The sequence below is a fragment of the Lithobates pipiens genome, unplaced genomic scaffold, assembly GCF_037356315.1.
Source record: "Lithobates pipiens isolate NorthernLeopardFrog02 unplaced genomic scaffold, aLitPip1_a1.2 Scaffold_27, whole genome shotgun sequence".
Classification (NCBI taxonomy): domain Eukaryota; kingdom Metazoa; phylum Chordata; class Amphibia; order Anura; family Ranidae; genus Lithobates; species Lithobates pipiens.
Window position 1 is genome coordinate 138,630,838 of NW_027507788.1, and position 19,256 is coordinate 138,650,093.

General features: G+C 40.7%; 1 protein-coding gene across 1 annotated transcript in view; it reads right to left on the reverse strand.

The window, feature by feature from the left end:
• Positions 1 to 19,256, reverse strand: part of MYBPC2 (myosin binding protein C2) — a 161,249-nt gene that overhangs the window by 44,555 nt on the left and 97,438 nt on the right. Inside the window, exons 11-14 of the mRNA XM_077457557.1 lie at positions 14,227 to 14,351; positions 9,208 to 9,313; positions 8,124 to 8,290; positions 3,849 to 4,014 (exon numbers count right to left, since the gene is read on the reverse strand). Coding sequence (XP_077313683.1) covers positions 3,849 to 4,014; positions 8,124 to 8,290; positions 9,208 to 9,313; positions 14,227 to 14,351 — 564 coding nt within the window. The remainder of the gene's footprint in view (positions 1 to 3,848; positions 4,015 to 8,123; positions 8,291 to 9,207; positions 9,314 to 14,226; positions 14,352 to 19,256) is intronic.

Below are 19,256 nucleotides of genomic sequence, written 5' to 3' on the forward strand. Positions count from 1 at the left end.
AACGGAAACAGTGGAGTGACATCAACATGTGAGCCCCTTCCCAATGCATCTAGTGCACACGCACATAATCAAGGTATGTCTCTTACTGACGTCACCACTCAGAACCTCTTAAACAGCTAATGAGATGGAAATGGGACAAAAGAGGAAACCAGAAATTGTAAAATGGCCACAAAATTCCACATAGCCATAGCCAAAAACCATTAACAAAAGCCCAAACTTTTTAATAAGTCCTGTCTTTATCCTAATTCAAGGATGGACAATGGGGCAAATTTTAAGATTTACCAGCCACTGTTTCCGTTTCCTGGGGTGCCATCTTAGTAAGTCCTGCCGAGATCGTTTTTATTTGATGGTGTGTGTGTATATATATATATATATATATATATATATATATATATATATATATATAGATATAAAATACTGCAGCTCTTTATGTATATCTATATTTGTTTTTAAACCAAGTGCAATAAATACTACACTATAGTATTTCTGGCTCTGTGCAGTAAGCTTTTTTTCTAGCATCTTGAGTGTACCATGACGTTTACATTGTGAACTATGGAGACACTGCAAACCATTCAAGTGGGTCATGATATGCGTGCATACTATGTACCTTTGGTGAGTGCATAAATGGTGGAGGAGTGATCACATTGGTTCCTTCTCATGCGGTTGATATCCAGACAGTGTTTGTCACATACTGGCTGTATATATTCCATTAATTTATGGTGCGTGCATAAGGAGAATGGAATAGTAGCAGTGTCTTTTCACTACATGTGGTAGATGTTTCTTATATTCGGTACACAAGGTTTGTGGCATCACCTTCAGTGCCAGCTGCTGTAACCTTTAAGCGCTCACTTATTCTTCTTTTTGGTGTTTATATATTATAATTCCTGATTACCTTTGAGGCTCAAGTCTATTTGATTGCATCTTTATATTCTTACTTTTTTTCTGCTGAATTTATCATCCAATCATGTGCAAGATAAAATGCTGTTTTTTATTTTCCTTGCATGTCCCCCTCAGATCTACAGCAACTGCACTTCCAAGTGTACTTTCAATGCAATGTATGTAACTCAGAAAGAAGTAGGATGGAAAAAATGATTGTGCAGAATTTATACAGAGATCCTTGTAAAAGTCATAATTAGTCTGTGAAATGTATCTCTGGATCAACCACACCTCTATCACAAACATCACAAGATTAAAATGGTAGGACACTTGAGATTAATAGTACAAATGTTACCCCCTTCCTGACAGCTGCACGACGATATACGATGGCAGAATGACAGGGGTGGGCAAAAGGCGTATAGGTACGTCCCCTTTTAAGATGTGGCATTGTGGGCACGTGCAAACGCCCTCCACGTGCTCAGTGAATGTGACCGCAGGACCCGCAGACTCGATGTCTGCCAGGTGCCCACAATCATGTCACGGAGTGGAAGAACAGGGAGATGCCTTTATAAACAAGGTATTTCCCCATTCTGCCTAGTGATATGGCAGAGATCACTGCTCCCTGTCATCGGGAGCAGTGATCGCTGTCATGTGTATAGTAGCCCATCCCCCCGCAGTTATAATCCCTCCCTAGGATGCACTTAACCCCTTGATCGCCCCTAGTGGTTAAACCCTTCCCTGCCAGTGTTATTTACACAGTAATCGGTGCATTTTTATAGCACTGGTCGCTGTATAAATGACAATGATCCCAAAATAGTGTCCGATGTGTCTGCCATAATGTCACAGTCCTGATGAAAATCACAGATCGCCAACATTACTAATAAAAAAAAAATAGATAAATAAAAATGTCAAAAAAATCAATCACACTTATTGCGATTTTTTTTTTTTAACCAAAAATATGTAGAAGAATACATATCGACCTAAACTGAGGAAACATTTTTTTTATATATTTTTGGGGGATATTAGGATTTCTAGTTTTAGATTGCCATCTGGTGGACAAGTTAACCCACTGATTTTGCAAACAATTAGTTAATCAGTAACATTACCACCCAATCAGCGGTGAGTAAATATTTCAAATGACAACCTCTGGGCTTGTCCCTAAATGAAAGAGTTTTTGGAAATTAAAAAGGGAAGCTCAGAGAGAAAAGGGATTTCATCTTGACCATCGTGCTGTCTGTGAGCATCCATCTTGATCTCTTCAGCTTCACCCTTCTTAATTGGCATCTTTGATCATCATCCTCACCAATATATGCAGCGATTATCACCATCAGCATGCTCTCTTGGTATGAAATGCCTAATCAAATTCCCTGAAAGGTCTTACTGGGTTGTGGTTCTTAATTCAACACCAATCACTTTCTTGACAATGTATAATTGCATCATTAACTTAAAAGTTCCATCTTACTCCTGAATATAGCTTATTTAGATATACTTGCTCATTTGTGTACTAGTTTTGACCTAATCTGCCACCTACAGTACTACAATTCCCTAAGGAATAGGTACCCAAACCCAAGCTGTTTCATTACAGCCTATAGATAGGCTTAACTCCTTTATTCAGGGTAAGGGAATGAAGGGCCCTCTGGATGACAGAATCTGGCTAGGGAATATGTACGCGATTGGGATGGATGCAGATCAGGCAAAACAGGTGTCTCATACAGCACTTGGCCAGCACTCCAAGAGGGAAGCAATACTCTGTTAAAAAAGAAACAAACAGAAGGCGCCTCTAAGTGCAGCAAACAAAATAATTTAATTGGCAAAAGAATAAAAATACACTTACTAGCATTAAAATAAAGCAAGGCTCATCATATGGATATGACAGGGCGTCCTGTCATATCCATATGATGAGCCTTGTTTTATTTTAATGCTAGTAAGTGTATTGTTTATCCTTTGGCAATTAAAGTCTTTTGTTTGCTGCACTTAGAGGCACCTTCTGTTTGTTTCTTGACTCCTTTATTCTGTGCAAAGGAAGGAAAGGGGACGGTCTAATAAATGCAAAACTAGTTGTCTGCTGGTTAGTTATATTATACTCTTTACCTTGGTTGCAATATCTACATGCGAACAGTAAATTATTCAATTTATGCTATTATCAGGCACACAATTTTAGTCGTATAAATCCTGGTTTTAGTTGTGAGATAGAAATTTTATGTGTCTATGTCATACTATTATTCCTGCTTCAATACACGATGGTAATGACTTAATTATAAAAAAACTTAATTTATTTTTCTATTTCTGTAGTCCAAACTTTCACACAATTTTATTGTGTTTAAAAATATCTGCATATAGCTTGAATTCAGGGTATGACTAATTAGGTCAGCATTTAAGAATTTATTTCAAATTGTAAATTTAAATTTAAACTGTCATATATCAATCGATTAAATAATCCACATCGCTGACTTAATTAATTCTTTAAACTTCCTGACGATCCTTTGGCCTTAGTAACACTGGTGAATAGTGAGGTCCAGTAGTTGATTCCTGCGCAACATCTTACTGGTTGGGCTACTGAAGCAGTGACTCAACAGGAAAAGGTAATTCTATAAAAACAAGGATCTTCAACAGCACACCTAATTGGATTTTGGTACTATTTGAGCTCAATGTCTCATGTTGGGGCATCATTCTGCCTGAAAAAAAGATCAGTTGAGGTCCCGGAACATCAACCTGTGATGCTTGTTGCTTTATATGAATAAAGGCTAAGTTTATCACAATGCCAGGGTGTGCTAGTGAAAATACCGTATTTTGCATGGTGGCACTATCTAATTCACTACAGCCATCTACATACACTGTGGGCAAGCCTGTAAGGAATGCAAAGGATACAATATAATTTATCTGTTAGTGATCCTCTCACTGGTTAGTTTTCACAAATAACTACGGCCAAACAGTTCTTTAAGGACTAGCAGAATGCTTAAAAAAAACATTACCTGCCCTTATGAGTCATAGTGATACGTTTGCTAGGTTTGATTTCCACTCCATTCTTAAACCACTTGCCAGTGACCTTTTCATCAGACACCTCACATTTGAAGACAGCCTGATCTGTTGCTTTTACAGTCAGGTCAGCGATGCCTTGTAAGACTTCCAGCTGTTTCTCTGCAGGTAGTAAGTAAATACCACAAGTTTATTGGAAGGCAAAATCTTATAAGGCTTGTGCTATTTACAAAGGCACCAAAGTTATGAACTTAAAGATACAGAAAAGCCAAGACTTGCCCTTACTTTTTAAAATTTCGAAAAACTTTTACACCGCTTTACCCCAACCCTTGGGCTTTCAATGTATGTTACGTTGACATATGACTGATGTTAGGTTGTGTAAAAAAAAAACAAGTTACTTAAGTTCCGATGCAGTAAAAAGCTTTTTTGTTTATTAAAACTAACCCACCCACAACTTCAAGTGGACCTGGCACCCTAAATAGCAAGGCCTACTTATATATTAAGTGCCCTCTCCTGAATCTTAATTTACTGCACTAAACTGTCAAAAACAGCTGCAGGGTTAAAAAACTTAACTAGTCTACTTACCTTACTCCGGTGTTACCCACAGTGCCTAGTCAAGGGTTGCATCACATCCTTCAAGCTAGATCCAAGGGAATGCTGAGTAGCCCAAATCTGGCAAGTAGACACTAGTGCACTGTTCTGTAGTGTCATTTAGTTAGCATTAACATGATGTATCATGTTAGCCATAGAGAGTAGCAGGAAAAAAAAATCCAGGCTGTTGGAGCTTTAATAGAAAGTTTCATATGCTAATCAGTGGCGGCCCGCCCATAGGGGGCGCCCGGGCGCCGCCCCCCCTCTCCCTAGGTGTAAAAAAAAAAAAAGTAAAAAAAAAAAAAAAAAAAAAAAAAAAGTAAACAAAAAAGTAAAAAAAAAAAAGGGCCCTTTAAGACATTTAAAAAAAAAATGTCATTTAACAATTTAACATAGTGTACTGTGGCGCCGGTCACAGTGCACTATGAGAAGCGCCACGTCCATGCAATCACAAGATTGCATTCATGGCGCTTCATTTGCGGGTTAAAAACCCGCCTTGCGGCGCACAGCAGAACGCCGACTAGCTTCCGCCCGTAAAATCACTGTGATTCTACGGGCGGGAGCATTGTCACTCTTAGACAGGCAGTCACTTCCGGCTTTCGGCTGCTTCACGAAACCCGGAAGTGACGTAGGCAGCTCCGTTCCTTAGCCCGAGCGGAGCTGCCAGACAGTGAGAGGTGAGTCACCGCATAAAGGCTTTCTAGCCTCTACTTTGTGGAGAATGTTCGTGCATTTAGCTGAATGAATGCAAAAAGCTTTCACAGCCAGAAAGGTTTCCCCAGGCCAGGCGACTTTTGCCGTGGCCAATCAGAGAATGAGCTCTGAAGGGGGAACTCCACGCCAAATTTCTGAAAAAAATTTTGACGTGGGTTCCCCCTCCGAGAGCATACCAGGCCCTTAGGTCTGGTATGGATTCCAAGGGAAACCCCCTACGCCGAAAAAACGGCGTGGGGGTCCCCCCCAGATCCACACCAGACCCTTATCCGAGCACGCTACCCGGCCGGCCAGGAAAGGGGGTGGGGACGAGCGGGCGCCCCCCCCCTCCTGAGCCGTACCAGGCCGCGTGCCCTCAACATGGGGGGTGCCTTGGGGGAGGGGGGGCGTGCGGCCCCCCCACCCCAAAGCACCTTGTCCCCATGTTGATGAGGACAAGGGCCTCTTCCCGACAACCCTGGCCGTTGGTTGTCGGGGTCTGCGGGCGGGGGGCTTATCGGAATCCGGGAGCCCCCTTTAATAAGGGGGCCACCCTATGTGAATGAGTATGGGGTACAATGTACCCCTACCCATTCACCTGTGAAAAAAAGTACAAAAAAAAAACACAACACAGGGTTAAAATATTTTATTGCACAGCTCCGGGGGTCTTCCGTCTTCGGGGGTCTTCTCGCCGGACTCCTCCGCTATCTTCTTGTAGCTCTTTTACTAGCGGAGGAGTCCGGCTTTCTTCCTCGCCGCCGGCCTCTTCTCCCGACTTCTGGGGTCTTGTCCCCCTCTTCGGTTCTTCTGCCGGGCCACCGCGCCTTCTTATAGCTCTTTTACAGGCGGTGGCCCGGTCTTCTGCTGCCGCCGCCGCCGCCCGTTCTTCTTCTTCTTCTTCTTCTTCTTCTTCTTCTTCTTCTTCTTCTTCTTCTCCTTCTTCTCCTTCTTCTCCAGGAGATGTTGCCTCGACGATCTCCCTGGCCGGAATGCCAGGGACGCGCTGTGCTGCCACTTATATAGGGACAATGGGGCGGTGTCACATGGGTTGATGTCACATGGGTTGGTCACATGGGTTGATGTCACAGTCGCCATGTGACATCAACCCATGTGACCAACCCATGTGACATCAACCCATGTGACACCGCCCCATTGTCCCTATATAAGTGGCAGCACAGCGCGTCCCTGGCATTCCGGCCAGGGAGATCGTCGAGGCAACATCTCCTGGAGAAGAAGGAGAAGAAGAAGAAGAAGAAGAAGAAGAAGAAGAAGAAGAATGGGCGGCGGCGGCAGCAGAAGACCGGGCCACCGCCTGTAAAAGAGCTATAAGAAGGCGCGGTGGCCCGGCAGAAGAACCGAAGAGGGGGACAAGACCCCCGAAGTCGGGAGAAGAGGCCGGCGGCGAGGAAGAATGCCGGGCTCCTCCGCTAGTAAAAGAGCTACAAGAAGATAGCGGAGGAGTCCGGCGAGAAGACCCCCGAAGACGGAAGACCCCCGGAGCTGTGCAATAAAATATTTTAACCCTGTGTTGTGTTTTTTTTTTGTACTTTTTTTCACAGGTGAATGGGTAGGGGTACATTGTACCCCATACTCATTCACATAGGGTGGGGGGCCGGTATCCGGGGGCCCCCTTATTAAAGGGGGCTCCCGGATTCCGATAAGCCCCCCGCCCGCAGACCCCGACAACCAACGGCCAGGGTTGTCGGGAAGAGGCCCTTGTCCTCATCAACATGGGGACAAGGTGCTTTGGGGTGGGGGGGCCGCACGCCCCCCTCCCCCAAGGCACCCCCCCCATGTTGAGGGCACGCGGCCTGGTACGGCTCAGGAGGGGGGGGGGCCGCCCGCTCGTCCCCACCCCCTTTCCTGGCCGGCCGGGTAGCGTGCTCGGATAAGGGTCTGGTGTGGATCTGGGGGGGACCCCCACGCCGTTTTTTCGGCGTAGGGGGTTCCCCTTGGAATCCATACCAGACCTAAGGGCCTGGTATGCTCTCGGAGGGGGAACCCACGTCAAATTTTTTTTCCGATTACATAAGGGGCGTGTTTTATGAGAAGTGGGAGGGGCCAAAATGGTGGGCGGGGTCATGATGGGCGGGGTCTGGCGCCCCCCCATCCAAAAACTTCACCAGCCGCCACTGATGCTAATAAAACCTTAGCAAACATGTAATCTTTAGGTAGATCACTGTTTTTTCTCCTTAATAGACACCAGATAAAAGGCTCAATTTACAAAGTTTATTTCTCAGATGTTATTTTCTTGATGCTTCCCCTTACATGGCTCATATCTCCATGGACTCTGTTCATGATGGTAAATAATAGGGATGCACTGATACGGGATTTTATCGGTGAGTACGAATACTAATACATTTGGTCAAGTACGCATCGATACCAAGTACCAATACTTTGCAGTGGGATTTACGTCCATACAAAATAAATGGGCGCAAATTGCATTGCAAAGAATTGAATGCAATTTGAACAGGAATGCAGCGTGATTCCTGTCCGAATCGCATGCAGTTTCTCCACCGCTCCTGTGTGAATCTAGGCTTGTCATAGTGATTTCAGCCTGGGTTCACACAGGAGCAGTGCAGGAAACCGCATGCATTTTGGACAGGATGCGTGCCACATTCCTTTTCAAATTGCATGCAATTCTTTGCAGTGCGATTTGCTGCAATTCATTTTGTATGGATGCAAATAGCACCGCAAAGTATCAGTATCTGGATCATTTTTACAAGTATGAGTACTCGTAAAAATACTCGGTATCGGCACTGATACAGGTATAGGTATCGGTGCATTACTAGTAAATAACATGTTTTATTTACCCTTATTAGAAAACTGTCAGTGTTATCTTAACAGCCGGGCCCTTTATGTCTTTTATTTTGTGATTTCCATTGTACGTATGTGTGTGTGTGATATTTTTCTAGTTATTTGTTGAAACCTGATAGAACTAATTATTCTTAAAATGTGCATTTTAGCCAAGCTTCTTTATCCCATACCTTCAACTATAAGGTCGGCTTCACATTTTCCTCCATTGGTCATCACTTGGTAACGGCCACTGTCTTCTAAAGTAGATTCATTAATAATTAGAATGTGTCTTTTTACATCCTTCTTGAATCGATATTTGAAGGTCTCTTCACGCGTTAACTCTACTCCATCTTTCATCCTAGTCAAGAATTAAATAGAAGCCCATAAATGTGCTTTGAACATTTTGCTTAACAAGTTGATTGGTTACAGTGACTTGGCGATTGATATCTTAGTAAATGCCACTTATCCAATAGACATGTGCACCGCTGAAAAATTCACTAATTTTCATTTTCATTTCATTTGTTTTTTTTTTTGTAAATTCGAAAATGAGAAAATTCAAAAATTCGGAAATCCCAAAATTCGGAAATCTGAAAATCACAAAATTCTAAGTAATAAGTAACTAATAATAAATAACTAGTAAATCATAGGTATTCGACATTCCTTTCAAATTTGACTGTTAGTGAATGGAACGTATACAAATTTATCTGAAGTTATGAATAATCAGAAATATCGAATTTAGATACAGTATTCGTTATTTCAGATTATTTGTGACTTCGGATAAATTCATATTCATTATGTTTACTAACAGACAAATTTATATGAAATTCCAATACCTATATTTTTTTAGTTTCGCAATAGTTACATTATTATTAGTTATTATTTCAAATTTTTTCATTTATGAGTTTTCGCATTTTTGGATTTTCATTCTTTTGAATTTTCAGATTTTCGTTCTTTTGAATTTTCAGATTTAAATTTTTATTTTTGGATTTTTGAATTTCCAAATTTCCGAATGATTGTATTTTTGAATTTTATAATTTCAGATTTTTCGGATTTTCGAATGTCGAATTTCAGAATTTTCAAATTGCCGAAATTTTGAATTTTAGAATTTTCGAATATTTGAATTTCTGAATACTCTGAAAAAAATCACTAAACGAAATGAAACAAATTTGTCAAAATGTTGTTAAGAAACGAATCCAGAACAAAACAAATTGCACATGTCTATTATCCAATACATGAGAATAATGTTTGGGAAATAAATTAGTAACAAGGACATACCACATAACTTGGGCTCCCTCTTCTGACACTTCCACTTCTAGTTCTACTTTGTCTCCCACAAATACTTGTTGATCTTCAAGAGGTTTCACAATTGTTACAGGAGGTTCTGTACAGAATAATTTTGGTTATCTGGTTATTACAGGCATGGTTATGAATGTAAAGCTGTTGCTTCCAATACAATGGACAGTGGAATAAAACATTCTGTTTGCATTTTCTGCCATATATTCTATCACACTGTAAAGTGTTCATACACCCCTTCCATAATGAAACATAAATAAAATTTGAAAAGAAAAAGTGATCCCCCATAGCTACCTCACCCCCCTCAAAAAATCTGGTATGGTGAGGTATGGATGATTGGAAACCAAAACAAAGAGGTTTCACCATTATAGTCTCTAAGAATTCTAAGAAATTTTTAGGCAGTTTAAAGTACGGTATATATACGGTATATATAAGCATTACTAAAATTGACCCCACCCCTTCCTTTAGGCGCACGCTCAACATTGCTTTTTTTTACCTTGTTCCTGTACTGAGTAACTGTTTGTATTACTTCATTTGACCCCATCACCAGGCTTGTAATATTTTAGCAGTGGCAGCTGCTGGGAGGTCAATTCCTGTTAACGTTAGCACATCCCAAAGGACCCTTTTCCTATGCACATTGTGTGGGCAGGTTATTGGGAGTAAAGCAGCACTTTTGTTTGCAGGGAAAAAAATCAATGGATGCATGTTGGGTGGGACAGAGAGGGGGGAGAGCTCTGAGGTTCAAAAGGCAGGGCTGATAATGTTGTTTGGCAGCTCAATCACAAAATTATTACAATGCTGGATATTTTTTGAACTGTCAGGAGTTTTAAAGGGATAAAAAACTTGGAAATATGCATCTACTGCAAAGATGTATTAAAGATGTTTTTTTATTTTGCCCTGACATACATTTTAACTCTCGATATTTTAAGTTCTGTATAAACTATATTATGATATCCTAAATGTATGTGTATTTGTGTACATACATTACTTCAATATTTGTTTGCATATGATTTTTTTTTTTTTTAAATGTACTGTAACTTGATTTTATTTTCCTTTGAACGATACAAGACTTTATACGGTATAAGGGGATGTTACATTTGTTCATTTTTATAATTACCCGTATTTGCCGGCGTATAAGGCGACTGGGTATATAAGACGACCCCCTATTTTTAAAGTGAAAACATAAGTTTTGGGCAATACTCGCGGTATAAGACTACCCCTCTTCTGAGGCAACACCATTTTAAAAAAAACATTAGAACCATTAAAAAACACAAAGCAAGAATGCCAACTGTGCTGTGATATGTCAAAGTAAATCAAACAATAACAACACAAATGGAGATCTATTGAATGCCACAACTTTGGAAAGTAGAATTTTTCACTAACCAAACCTATACCACTTTTGGGTTACATTCTATAGGAATTGTCCACCAAAATGCATTTAGTAAACCCCCTGTCATATGTCCCAGATGTACCTGTCCCTCTTGGGTGCCTGGGACCTCAAAGGCAAACAGCAGGATGTATAGTAGTAGTAGGAGATCAGTGAATGGATTTACCCAGGGAAGTATGGTGAGCAGTGTATTTTAATGAATACAACGCCTGCTTGGATTGGCAGAGGCTGTAGCATCATCAGCCCTTGCCTCCTTCTCTCTCTCTCTCTCTCTCTCTCAAAGCCAATCCGAGCAGGCTACTCTATGTAGCCTGCTCGGATTGACAGAGGTTGTTACTCCAATCCAAGCAGGCTCTGTATTCATTTGTTTGTAGCTGAAGCCATATACAGTATTAGCAGACATTTGGGGGCTGACATCTATCGGGCAGCATTGTATACCCGGCGTATAAGGCGACCCCTGATTTTTGGGCATTTTTTTTAAGTGTAAAAGGTAGTCTTATACGCCAGAAAATACAGTAAATAAAACTATATAAATGAGCAAACAGGTGTGGCAAAGTATACCTTAATAACTAAATATAATGCCTTTGCCAAAAAGGGCCTGGTGGTGAATGTTTTGAAAAAATGACATACAGACTGTGTTTTTTTTTTCTGAATTAGGGATGAAATGAAAAGGGAATATTTGGAAAAGTTGTAAGCCTCATTAGAATGTTGGATATATAGATTTTTTTACAAAGTCTTATATGAAGATCCACTGTAATAACTTATGTCTTTGTAGACCAAGTTGCAATTCTTCATTGTTACGGTAAATTGTTTTTTATGGGGGTAGGCCTGGTTTAAGGTTACATTTCAGGCTTATTAAGTGCCATAGGGACAAAGCATGAGCAGTTATGGGGGTAGGCCTGGTTTAAGGTTACATTTCAGGCTTAAGTGCCATAGGGACAAAGCACGAGCAGTTATTAGAGGACTGTGCCAATTTTTTGGAATGCTTGGAGGTACTCCACATTTAGGTTGCATGGGGAAATTAGATAGGATTACAGAAAGACCTAGAGAGTAGTTTCAATTCACCTATGCAGTTTGTACAGCTTTATATTTTAAATCTAGGCAATACAAACTGTCAATCCTCTTATGGCAATTTCTGAGGTGTACAAGGATGCTTAACAGCCCAGCATATTGATTTTAACTTATTGCAGAACAAAATCTTAAATGTATCAATGTTTACCTGCAAGCCCAAGACAAGCATTGACTTTAAGTGAAACAGATTTGGATGTGTAATTTGAGGGTTTCTTTTCTGATAGAAAAGAAGATCATCTGGCAACTAGCTTGCTTTACATTCACGGGTACCCAATGTAGGTGTGGGGTTGTTTCTTAGTAGCACCACAATGGTTTGATCACCAATACACATATGGCTGGGAAGAGTGAACAGTCCTGTTTGGGTGTAAATTGGTTGAGGAAAGAAGCCAGGAAGTTTTAAGTAACTGGTAGGATTAGAGTATACTGTAAGTTCTTTGTGAAGGGTCCTAAGATTCCAAACCTGACCAGCATAGCAAACCATTATGGCTATGAGAGGGTATGAAAAGTCTTTTTGAAAACTTAGTTTTAAGAATATTTATATATATTTTTGATTGTCAGCCAAGTTGACCAAGTTTTTGAATGTTTCCAATTTTATCATAGACTTAGCACATAAATCCCACCTGGGGAAGGTGTATTTATTCAGTAAATTGTACTGTCACCTATTTTATTAGCAGGAAGAAGTTTTGGATATTTTTGTAAAGATAAACATGAAGATTTGGTGAGATGCCACTGATATTCAGCCTGAACAGTATGATTGAAGGAGAAGTCTGTAAGGACTAGTGTTGGGCGAACAGTTAGGGTCAAACCCACCAAATTTTCTGTAAGTTCGGCAGGATGTTAGTTCGCCAAGTGCACAGTCAATATGATGTTAAGGAGTGGGATCGGGAAGCCAGCCGAAAATACAAATCCCTCAAATGAAAAACACTGAAATTTGCTCAGTCACAGAATCTTTGCTGTCTTCACTTTCAGCGTTTCATGGTGAATTTCCCCACTAATCACTGTCGCTCAATTGCTTTTGACATAGAGGAAAGCTTTTTTTACAGACAGAACGGTATATGCAGTTTAATATAAAAGTGCAGGCAGGGCACTGGACAAAGCACTAGGGACAAATCTGAGATGAAATGATTTGATACAGTAATGTAATCCACAGATTATAGTGTATTGTGTGTGTGTTATGTTTTTTGTACTCTTTTGAATTTGCCACTGGAGCCTGGAGCAGTGATACATCGGGTGGAGGATACAGCAGGAGGACATCACAGGATCCTAGGGACATGGTAAGTACCTGTACCTGGATACTGCGGTGTAATCCCGAGTGTGGCTTGGGGATATCGCTTTTGTTAATCAAAATTAACCCTCGAGCCACACTAGGGATTACCGCTGGGGAGGTTAAATAAAATGCTTTAAACTTTTCAATAAAAGTTCTTTATTGAAAAAGGCTCCCTTCTCTACATGCTATGGTCCTGTCTTAAAATCCAGGATTATTGGAGGAAATCATAACCACTATCCATACAACAGAAAGAGTTACGACCCCTGTAGACCCCCTTATATTCCTCTTAGGTATCACTGATAACCTAGAGGAATCACGATATGTTAATTTGCTCATTTTTTATACTGCCTTTTATGCTAAAAGAGAAAATCTGATGAAATGAAAATAATCCTCGCTGCCTACTGTAGCGGAGTGAAAAATAGCAATTCATAGAGTCCTGCCAAACTCAGGATCCCTGCTGTCTCCCCCCTCCCATTATTGATAGACTATGACGCAGCTATTTACTTCGTATTATGCGACCATGGGAGTGAATCAACCTGTCTATTGTTTATTTGCTTCAATTTTGGTGAGATTTTTTTATTACTTTCATCCACATTTCTAATATGTTTTGAGTTCCTTCTGGGCCCTACTGGGCATGTGTAAACCCTTGGAGTAAGGAATTTGCCCGGTGATGATACTTTCTGTACTAGTTTATCCATTTCTTCTCTTTTTGTTTCTCCACTGGTGATATACATATGTTATGCTCTGACTTTCTTTCTTTTTTTCTTTTGAATGGTTTATTTGACCTATGTTATATGTGAAATGACTTAAAATAGATAGTGAAGATATAACTGTTTGACTGTTCTCAATGATCCGACATAACCTTTTATTACATCTATTTGTTATTAAAAATGTTTTCCACTTTACCGTTTTTGTTTTTGTAGTGACGTGCTTACCCTCACCCACCCACCCCATTCTTTCCCCCCCCCCCCCATGAAGATAAAAGACACTGTTATATACTACATGTTATTATTACTTCTTTTCATATATCTTATACGCAGCCTCACTGACTTTACTTTATTGTATTTAACTTGTGTATTCTACTGTATAACTCTTAAATGTCCTGAAACAATCCTCAAACATTTTACTGAAAAAAAAATGCACAACATATGTGCAAATAGTAATTCACATTTGCAGAGCCAATGCGCATCAGGTTTACCGGTACTTCAAGATGTATTGTATGGTCCAACTACCATTGATTTTACCCATTCATGAACTTTAATACAAAAAAGCTTACCTTTGACAAAAAGCTCTGTGAAACATTTCTCATCTCCGATGATACACTCATAAGAAGAATCATCAGCCAGGGTACATTTGTTAATGGTCATTATTCTCTTTAGGCCAACATTCTCAAACACAAATCTATAAGATAAAATGGTTTGTTTATGAGACAGGAGTCAACATTTTAAATTTGGCAAACATAAGCTCAGGTTTCCATGCACACAGAAACTATACCCAGTTGATATTTTGAAACAACCATTTAAACTCCAGAAGGAATTACCCCCTTCATGACCAAGACATTTTTTGCTATTTGTCACTGCACCACTTTAGTTGGCAATTGCACAGTCATGCAACACTGTACCCAAAATGTATTTATATAATTTTCTTCACACAAATAGAAATTTATTTTGGTGGTATTTGATCACCACGTGGTTTTAATTTTTTTTGCTATAAAAGTGAAAAAGACCAAAAATTTTAAAAAACAAAAACCCCAATATTTTCTACTTACTGTTAAAGTATATATTCAATAAAGTCAAATTTCTTCATAAATTTAGGACAAAATGTATTCTGCTACATGTCTTTGGTAAAAAAGAAAAATACAAATATGTGTATATTAATTGGTTTGTGTGAAATTTTTAGCGTCTACAAACTATGGTATATACAGTATATTTGAAAATTGATCAATCCTGATATAAGTGGAAGTTTATTTTTCTTTTCCAACAATCCTTGTCCAGATATGGACTGGGTCTCCTTTGTATAGCCAGGTGCTTGGCTGGGAATGGAGAATGAGAGAAACACTGGCTACTCATTGTGGCTTCTGCCCTGTGGGGCTGAACTGGTTAACAGCTAAATCAGCAAGAGGAGGGAGCGGAAGAGAAAGAAGAGTTCAATAGACGGAGTCAGGCAACACTGCATTGTGGGAACTGTAGTCCAGAGGAGAGAGACTTTACTGTAATCAAGAGCTTTTGAACTGAATTTCCCATAGGGGGTAGCCGGGAGGAGGGGAAAGAACTGCCTTTCTCAGACTGTACAGAACACAGCTTCCTCTCTCTTGCCATGAGGGAGTGAAAGTGGTGCAAATCTCTGTCCTGTTTGCACCAGCACTGCCACATAATGGCTGCCTGAGCATGATTCAGATTGCTGAGTCCAGATGTGCTGACAGCCAGAGTCACCAGTGTGCAGAGCAGAGAGTTGAATAATCACTGTGTGTGACTGGATGGTGAGCTGTAAAATTGCTGGGATTGGTGAGCTGCTGCTGTGGGGATTTACTATCTGTTGCTAGAGAGACTGAGCCCTTTAGGAACTGACATACAGCCATCTGGTAGCCTTATTGATGCCTGCAGGGTTGACTGGGGCTATTCTCATGTGCACCAACGGTACAACTGGGCCCCAACGCTAACCAGCTGAAGAGTTAGGACTAAAGACTGTTACTTTATAGCTGCTACACAGAGACCTTCACCTATTGTTTATGCTAAGAAGTACCTCTCGGGGAACATTGCACCATATCCTAGCCATTCTCCTAAAGTGCACTCTAGACTATAGTATTATTATTCAACCTGCAGTTAATGTTTATATACATCATTTATTGCTGACATTGACGATTCATGAGGTAATTCCAGTCTAGTGGTACAGGACTCTATTCTAAGTTTCCTTGGCATAGTGATTGTACTGTCTAGTGTACTATGTCTGAACCTACCTTCTGTGTGTTCATTTATGCTCAAACCACCAATTATTTTAACTCATATCATAGTTAATCTACTACTAAACAGTCTTGTGTTTATTTCTTTGTGCTAATTCAAAGCTGAGTCAAAGGCTCTTTTATGTGCTTGCAGAAACTTTCATTAATCCAGGTGCGTCGGAGTGGCTGAGGGCAGTGACGTTGCTAGGGAGTGGCTACTGGGGCTATAGCCCTGAATATGGGGCCTGAGGCATGAGGTCGCACCATTTACGAGCCTTCCTTCCTTCCCCCTGGCTCCCACTGCTGTCATTCTCAAGGCAGCGTGGAGAATGGGAAGCAGGAGATAGCAATGAGAGAGCTTGAAGGCACAACAGCGCTGGACGAAGGGAAGGGGACGGGGCGGGAGGCTGCCAAGGTTAACTTTTCCTATTAACTAACAGGTGATTGGTTGCTATTGTCCTAGCATTCTATCACCTGCTTGTTAATAGGAAAAGTTAACCTCGGCTACCTCCGCTCAGCCCCTGCCCTTCATCCAGTGCTGCTGTGCCTCCCAGCTGCTCTCCCCTTTGTGTAAGGTAGGCAAAAGGACATGGCTGTGGATTGAAAGGCAGGGGTGACAAGAAGACGGCAGTGCTGTATGTGTGTGAGTGTGGGGTGATGATTTGAAGGTGGTGGCAGAGCACATTATTGTGATACGAGGATGGGGGATGTGAAAGGGGAGCAGTGCTGTGGAGGGAGGGGGGAAATACTGTTTTTTATTAAATTTAATGTCCCACAAACTGAACTTCACTATGGATACTGCTTTGTTTGTTTTTATTTTGGCTGCTATATGAGATCTGGCCATGAACCATTGCTCCTGAGGGAGTATAAGGGATTCAGGATAAACATATTGAGACTCTGTGATCAGAGAATCTTGTGAATCTTATACTGATCTAATGTGGGTCTGAGCACTATTTAGTGGTCATATATTTCCGGTAAGCCTCCAACTGCTGCACAAGGGTGGTGTGCTTTTTATATATGGGATCTTTGGATGGTCTTGAACCCTACCTACTGACACTTCTGAGTCGAATAGCTATAAGGACCTCTTTCCCCTATGAACTGACATCCATATTAATTGGTTTTATGGACTCTTACATTCTAACCACACAGTTTAATTATTCCCTAAATTCATTGCATTTAAAAAAAAACGAGTTTTTGTACTAATTTTGATTGCTGCGAGTGAAGGTTGCTTATGCAATTAATACAGACAAGTCAAGTCACATTGCATGTATAGTATCTCATATTTAATGTTACAGAAGCTCTGTACATTTCTCTCTATATTGATATATTTTTGTACTTAAGTATTGTGCTACCAGCTCCATTTTCTAACAATATACTAGCCATAGCACAGAAAGTATTTTTCTTTATTTCAAGTGTGGGAGGGGGGGGGGCGTGTAAAGGAAGCAGTACTGTTGGGGGATGAGGGGACAGTGGTGTGTGTGTGGGGAGGTTTATGTGAAGGGGACAGTGGATACTAATTCGAAGTGGGTGACTGATATGCAGGGGACTAAGGACACTGATGCGAGAATGGGATTGGGATATAAAATGAGGGGACTGTAATAGGGTTGAGACATCGCACAAATATGCGATTCGGACCTCTGCGGGAAGAAGATTTTACTGTTCGGACCTCCACAAATTTTAACTGAACACCTCTGCTCTAGGGTGACCATGGCGGGTGCTAAGCCAGGGGGAGGGTGGCCGAACCGGGTGCCACACACTGGCAGGTGTCAGGCCAGCGTAGCTCACTATGTCAGCTCTAATTTTAATCGCCAGACGCCCGCCATCATAAAGTCGGGCCTCCTGGTATGGCTCCTGTGACAGACAGAATATTTAAAATAAGTGCAGCGCTATTACAAATATCAAAACCTGCATACAAATATACATGTATGTAAAGTGCAATCCTCTATAAAAATCAATTATTAAAAAAACTTTTTTTAACAATAAAGTGCAATGTGTTCCATATTCCACAGAGTATTCTTATAAATTCCAATAGATAGTGCAAAAAAACAAACAGTCCTTTTGTTGATTTGTGATATCAGTATACATGGAGATAAAATCCTCACATGTATCCCCCTCTGTGCATCTACAAATATCCTTATGTCACTGCCACCGATTGTGCCCTCACCTTATAGGCTTATTAATAGCGTCTTAGATCACAATCACTCCTCTGATTGGATTCCTTAGATTTTCTTCCTTCATATAGCTCATCTGTTTTTACTTAGGCCAGGGGTCTCAAACTGGTAGCCCTCCAGCTGTTGCGAAACTACAAATCCCATCATGCTTCTGCCTGTGGGGGTCATGCTTGTAACTGTCAGTCTTGCAATGCCTCATGGGACTTGTAGTTTTGCAACAGCTGGAGGGCCGCCAGTTTGAGACCCCTGACTTCGGTATCTCACATCACAATGTGTACTGCTTCCTTATTGTTAACCATTGGCCACCACTCACTCTAAGCACTCTAATGTGCTATTAATAAGCCTATAAGGTGAGGGCACAACCGGTGGCGGTGACACAAGGCTATTTGTAGATGTACAGAGGTGGCTAAATGTGAAGATGTTATCTCTATGTATAGTGATATCACAAATCAACAAAAGGACTGTTTGTTTTTTTTGTTTTTTTTGCTCTGTCTACTGGAATTTATAAGGCCACTTAGTGGAATAAGGAGCACTTTCCACTTTATTGTTTACATTTTTTATTTTTTTTTTGCATTTTATAGAGGATTGCACTTTACATTACATATATCTTTTTATGCACTTTTTGATATTTGTAATAGTGCTGCAATTATTTTAAATATTCTGTATTATCACATATTTGGAAGTGTGGTAAGTGCCTGTGACTTCTAGGTATTAATATAGCAACTCACAGGGTTTAATCCAAAATCCTTTGACAGACAGCACATTTGTCCAGTCCCAGGACATGTGCTGTCTATCATAGGTGGGATCATATCAATGAAGCGAGACTTATGTGAAGGTGGGAACTAGGAATGAGCTCCAAGTTTGAGTCAAACTCATGTTCGACTCGAACATTGCCTGTTCGCTTGTTCGGCGAACAGTGAACAATCTGGGTTGTTCGTGGCAAATTCGAAAAGCCGGGAACACCCTGTACAAGTCTATGGGAGAAATCTAAAGTGCTAATTTTAAAGGCTAATATGCAAGTTATTGTCCTAAAAAGTGTTTTGGGACCTGGGTCCTACCCCAGGGGACATGCATCAATGCAAAAAAAAGTTTTAAAAACGGCTGTTTTTTCGGGAGCAAAAATATGCGCCCCTTCACAGGCATACTATAGACACCCCCCAGGTACAAAATTTAAAGGAATATTACACTTTTATTGTT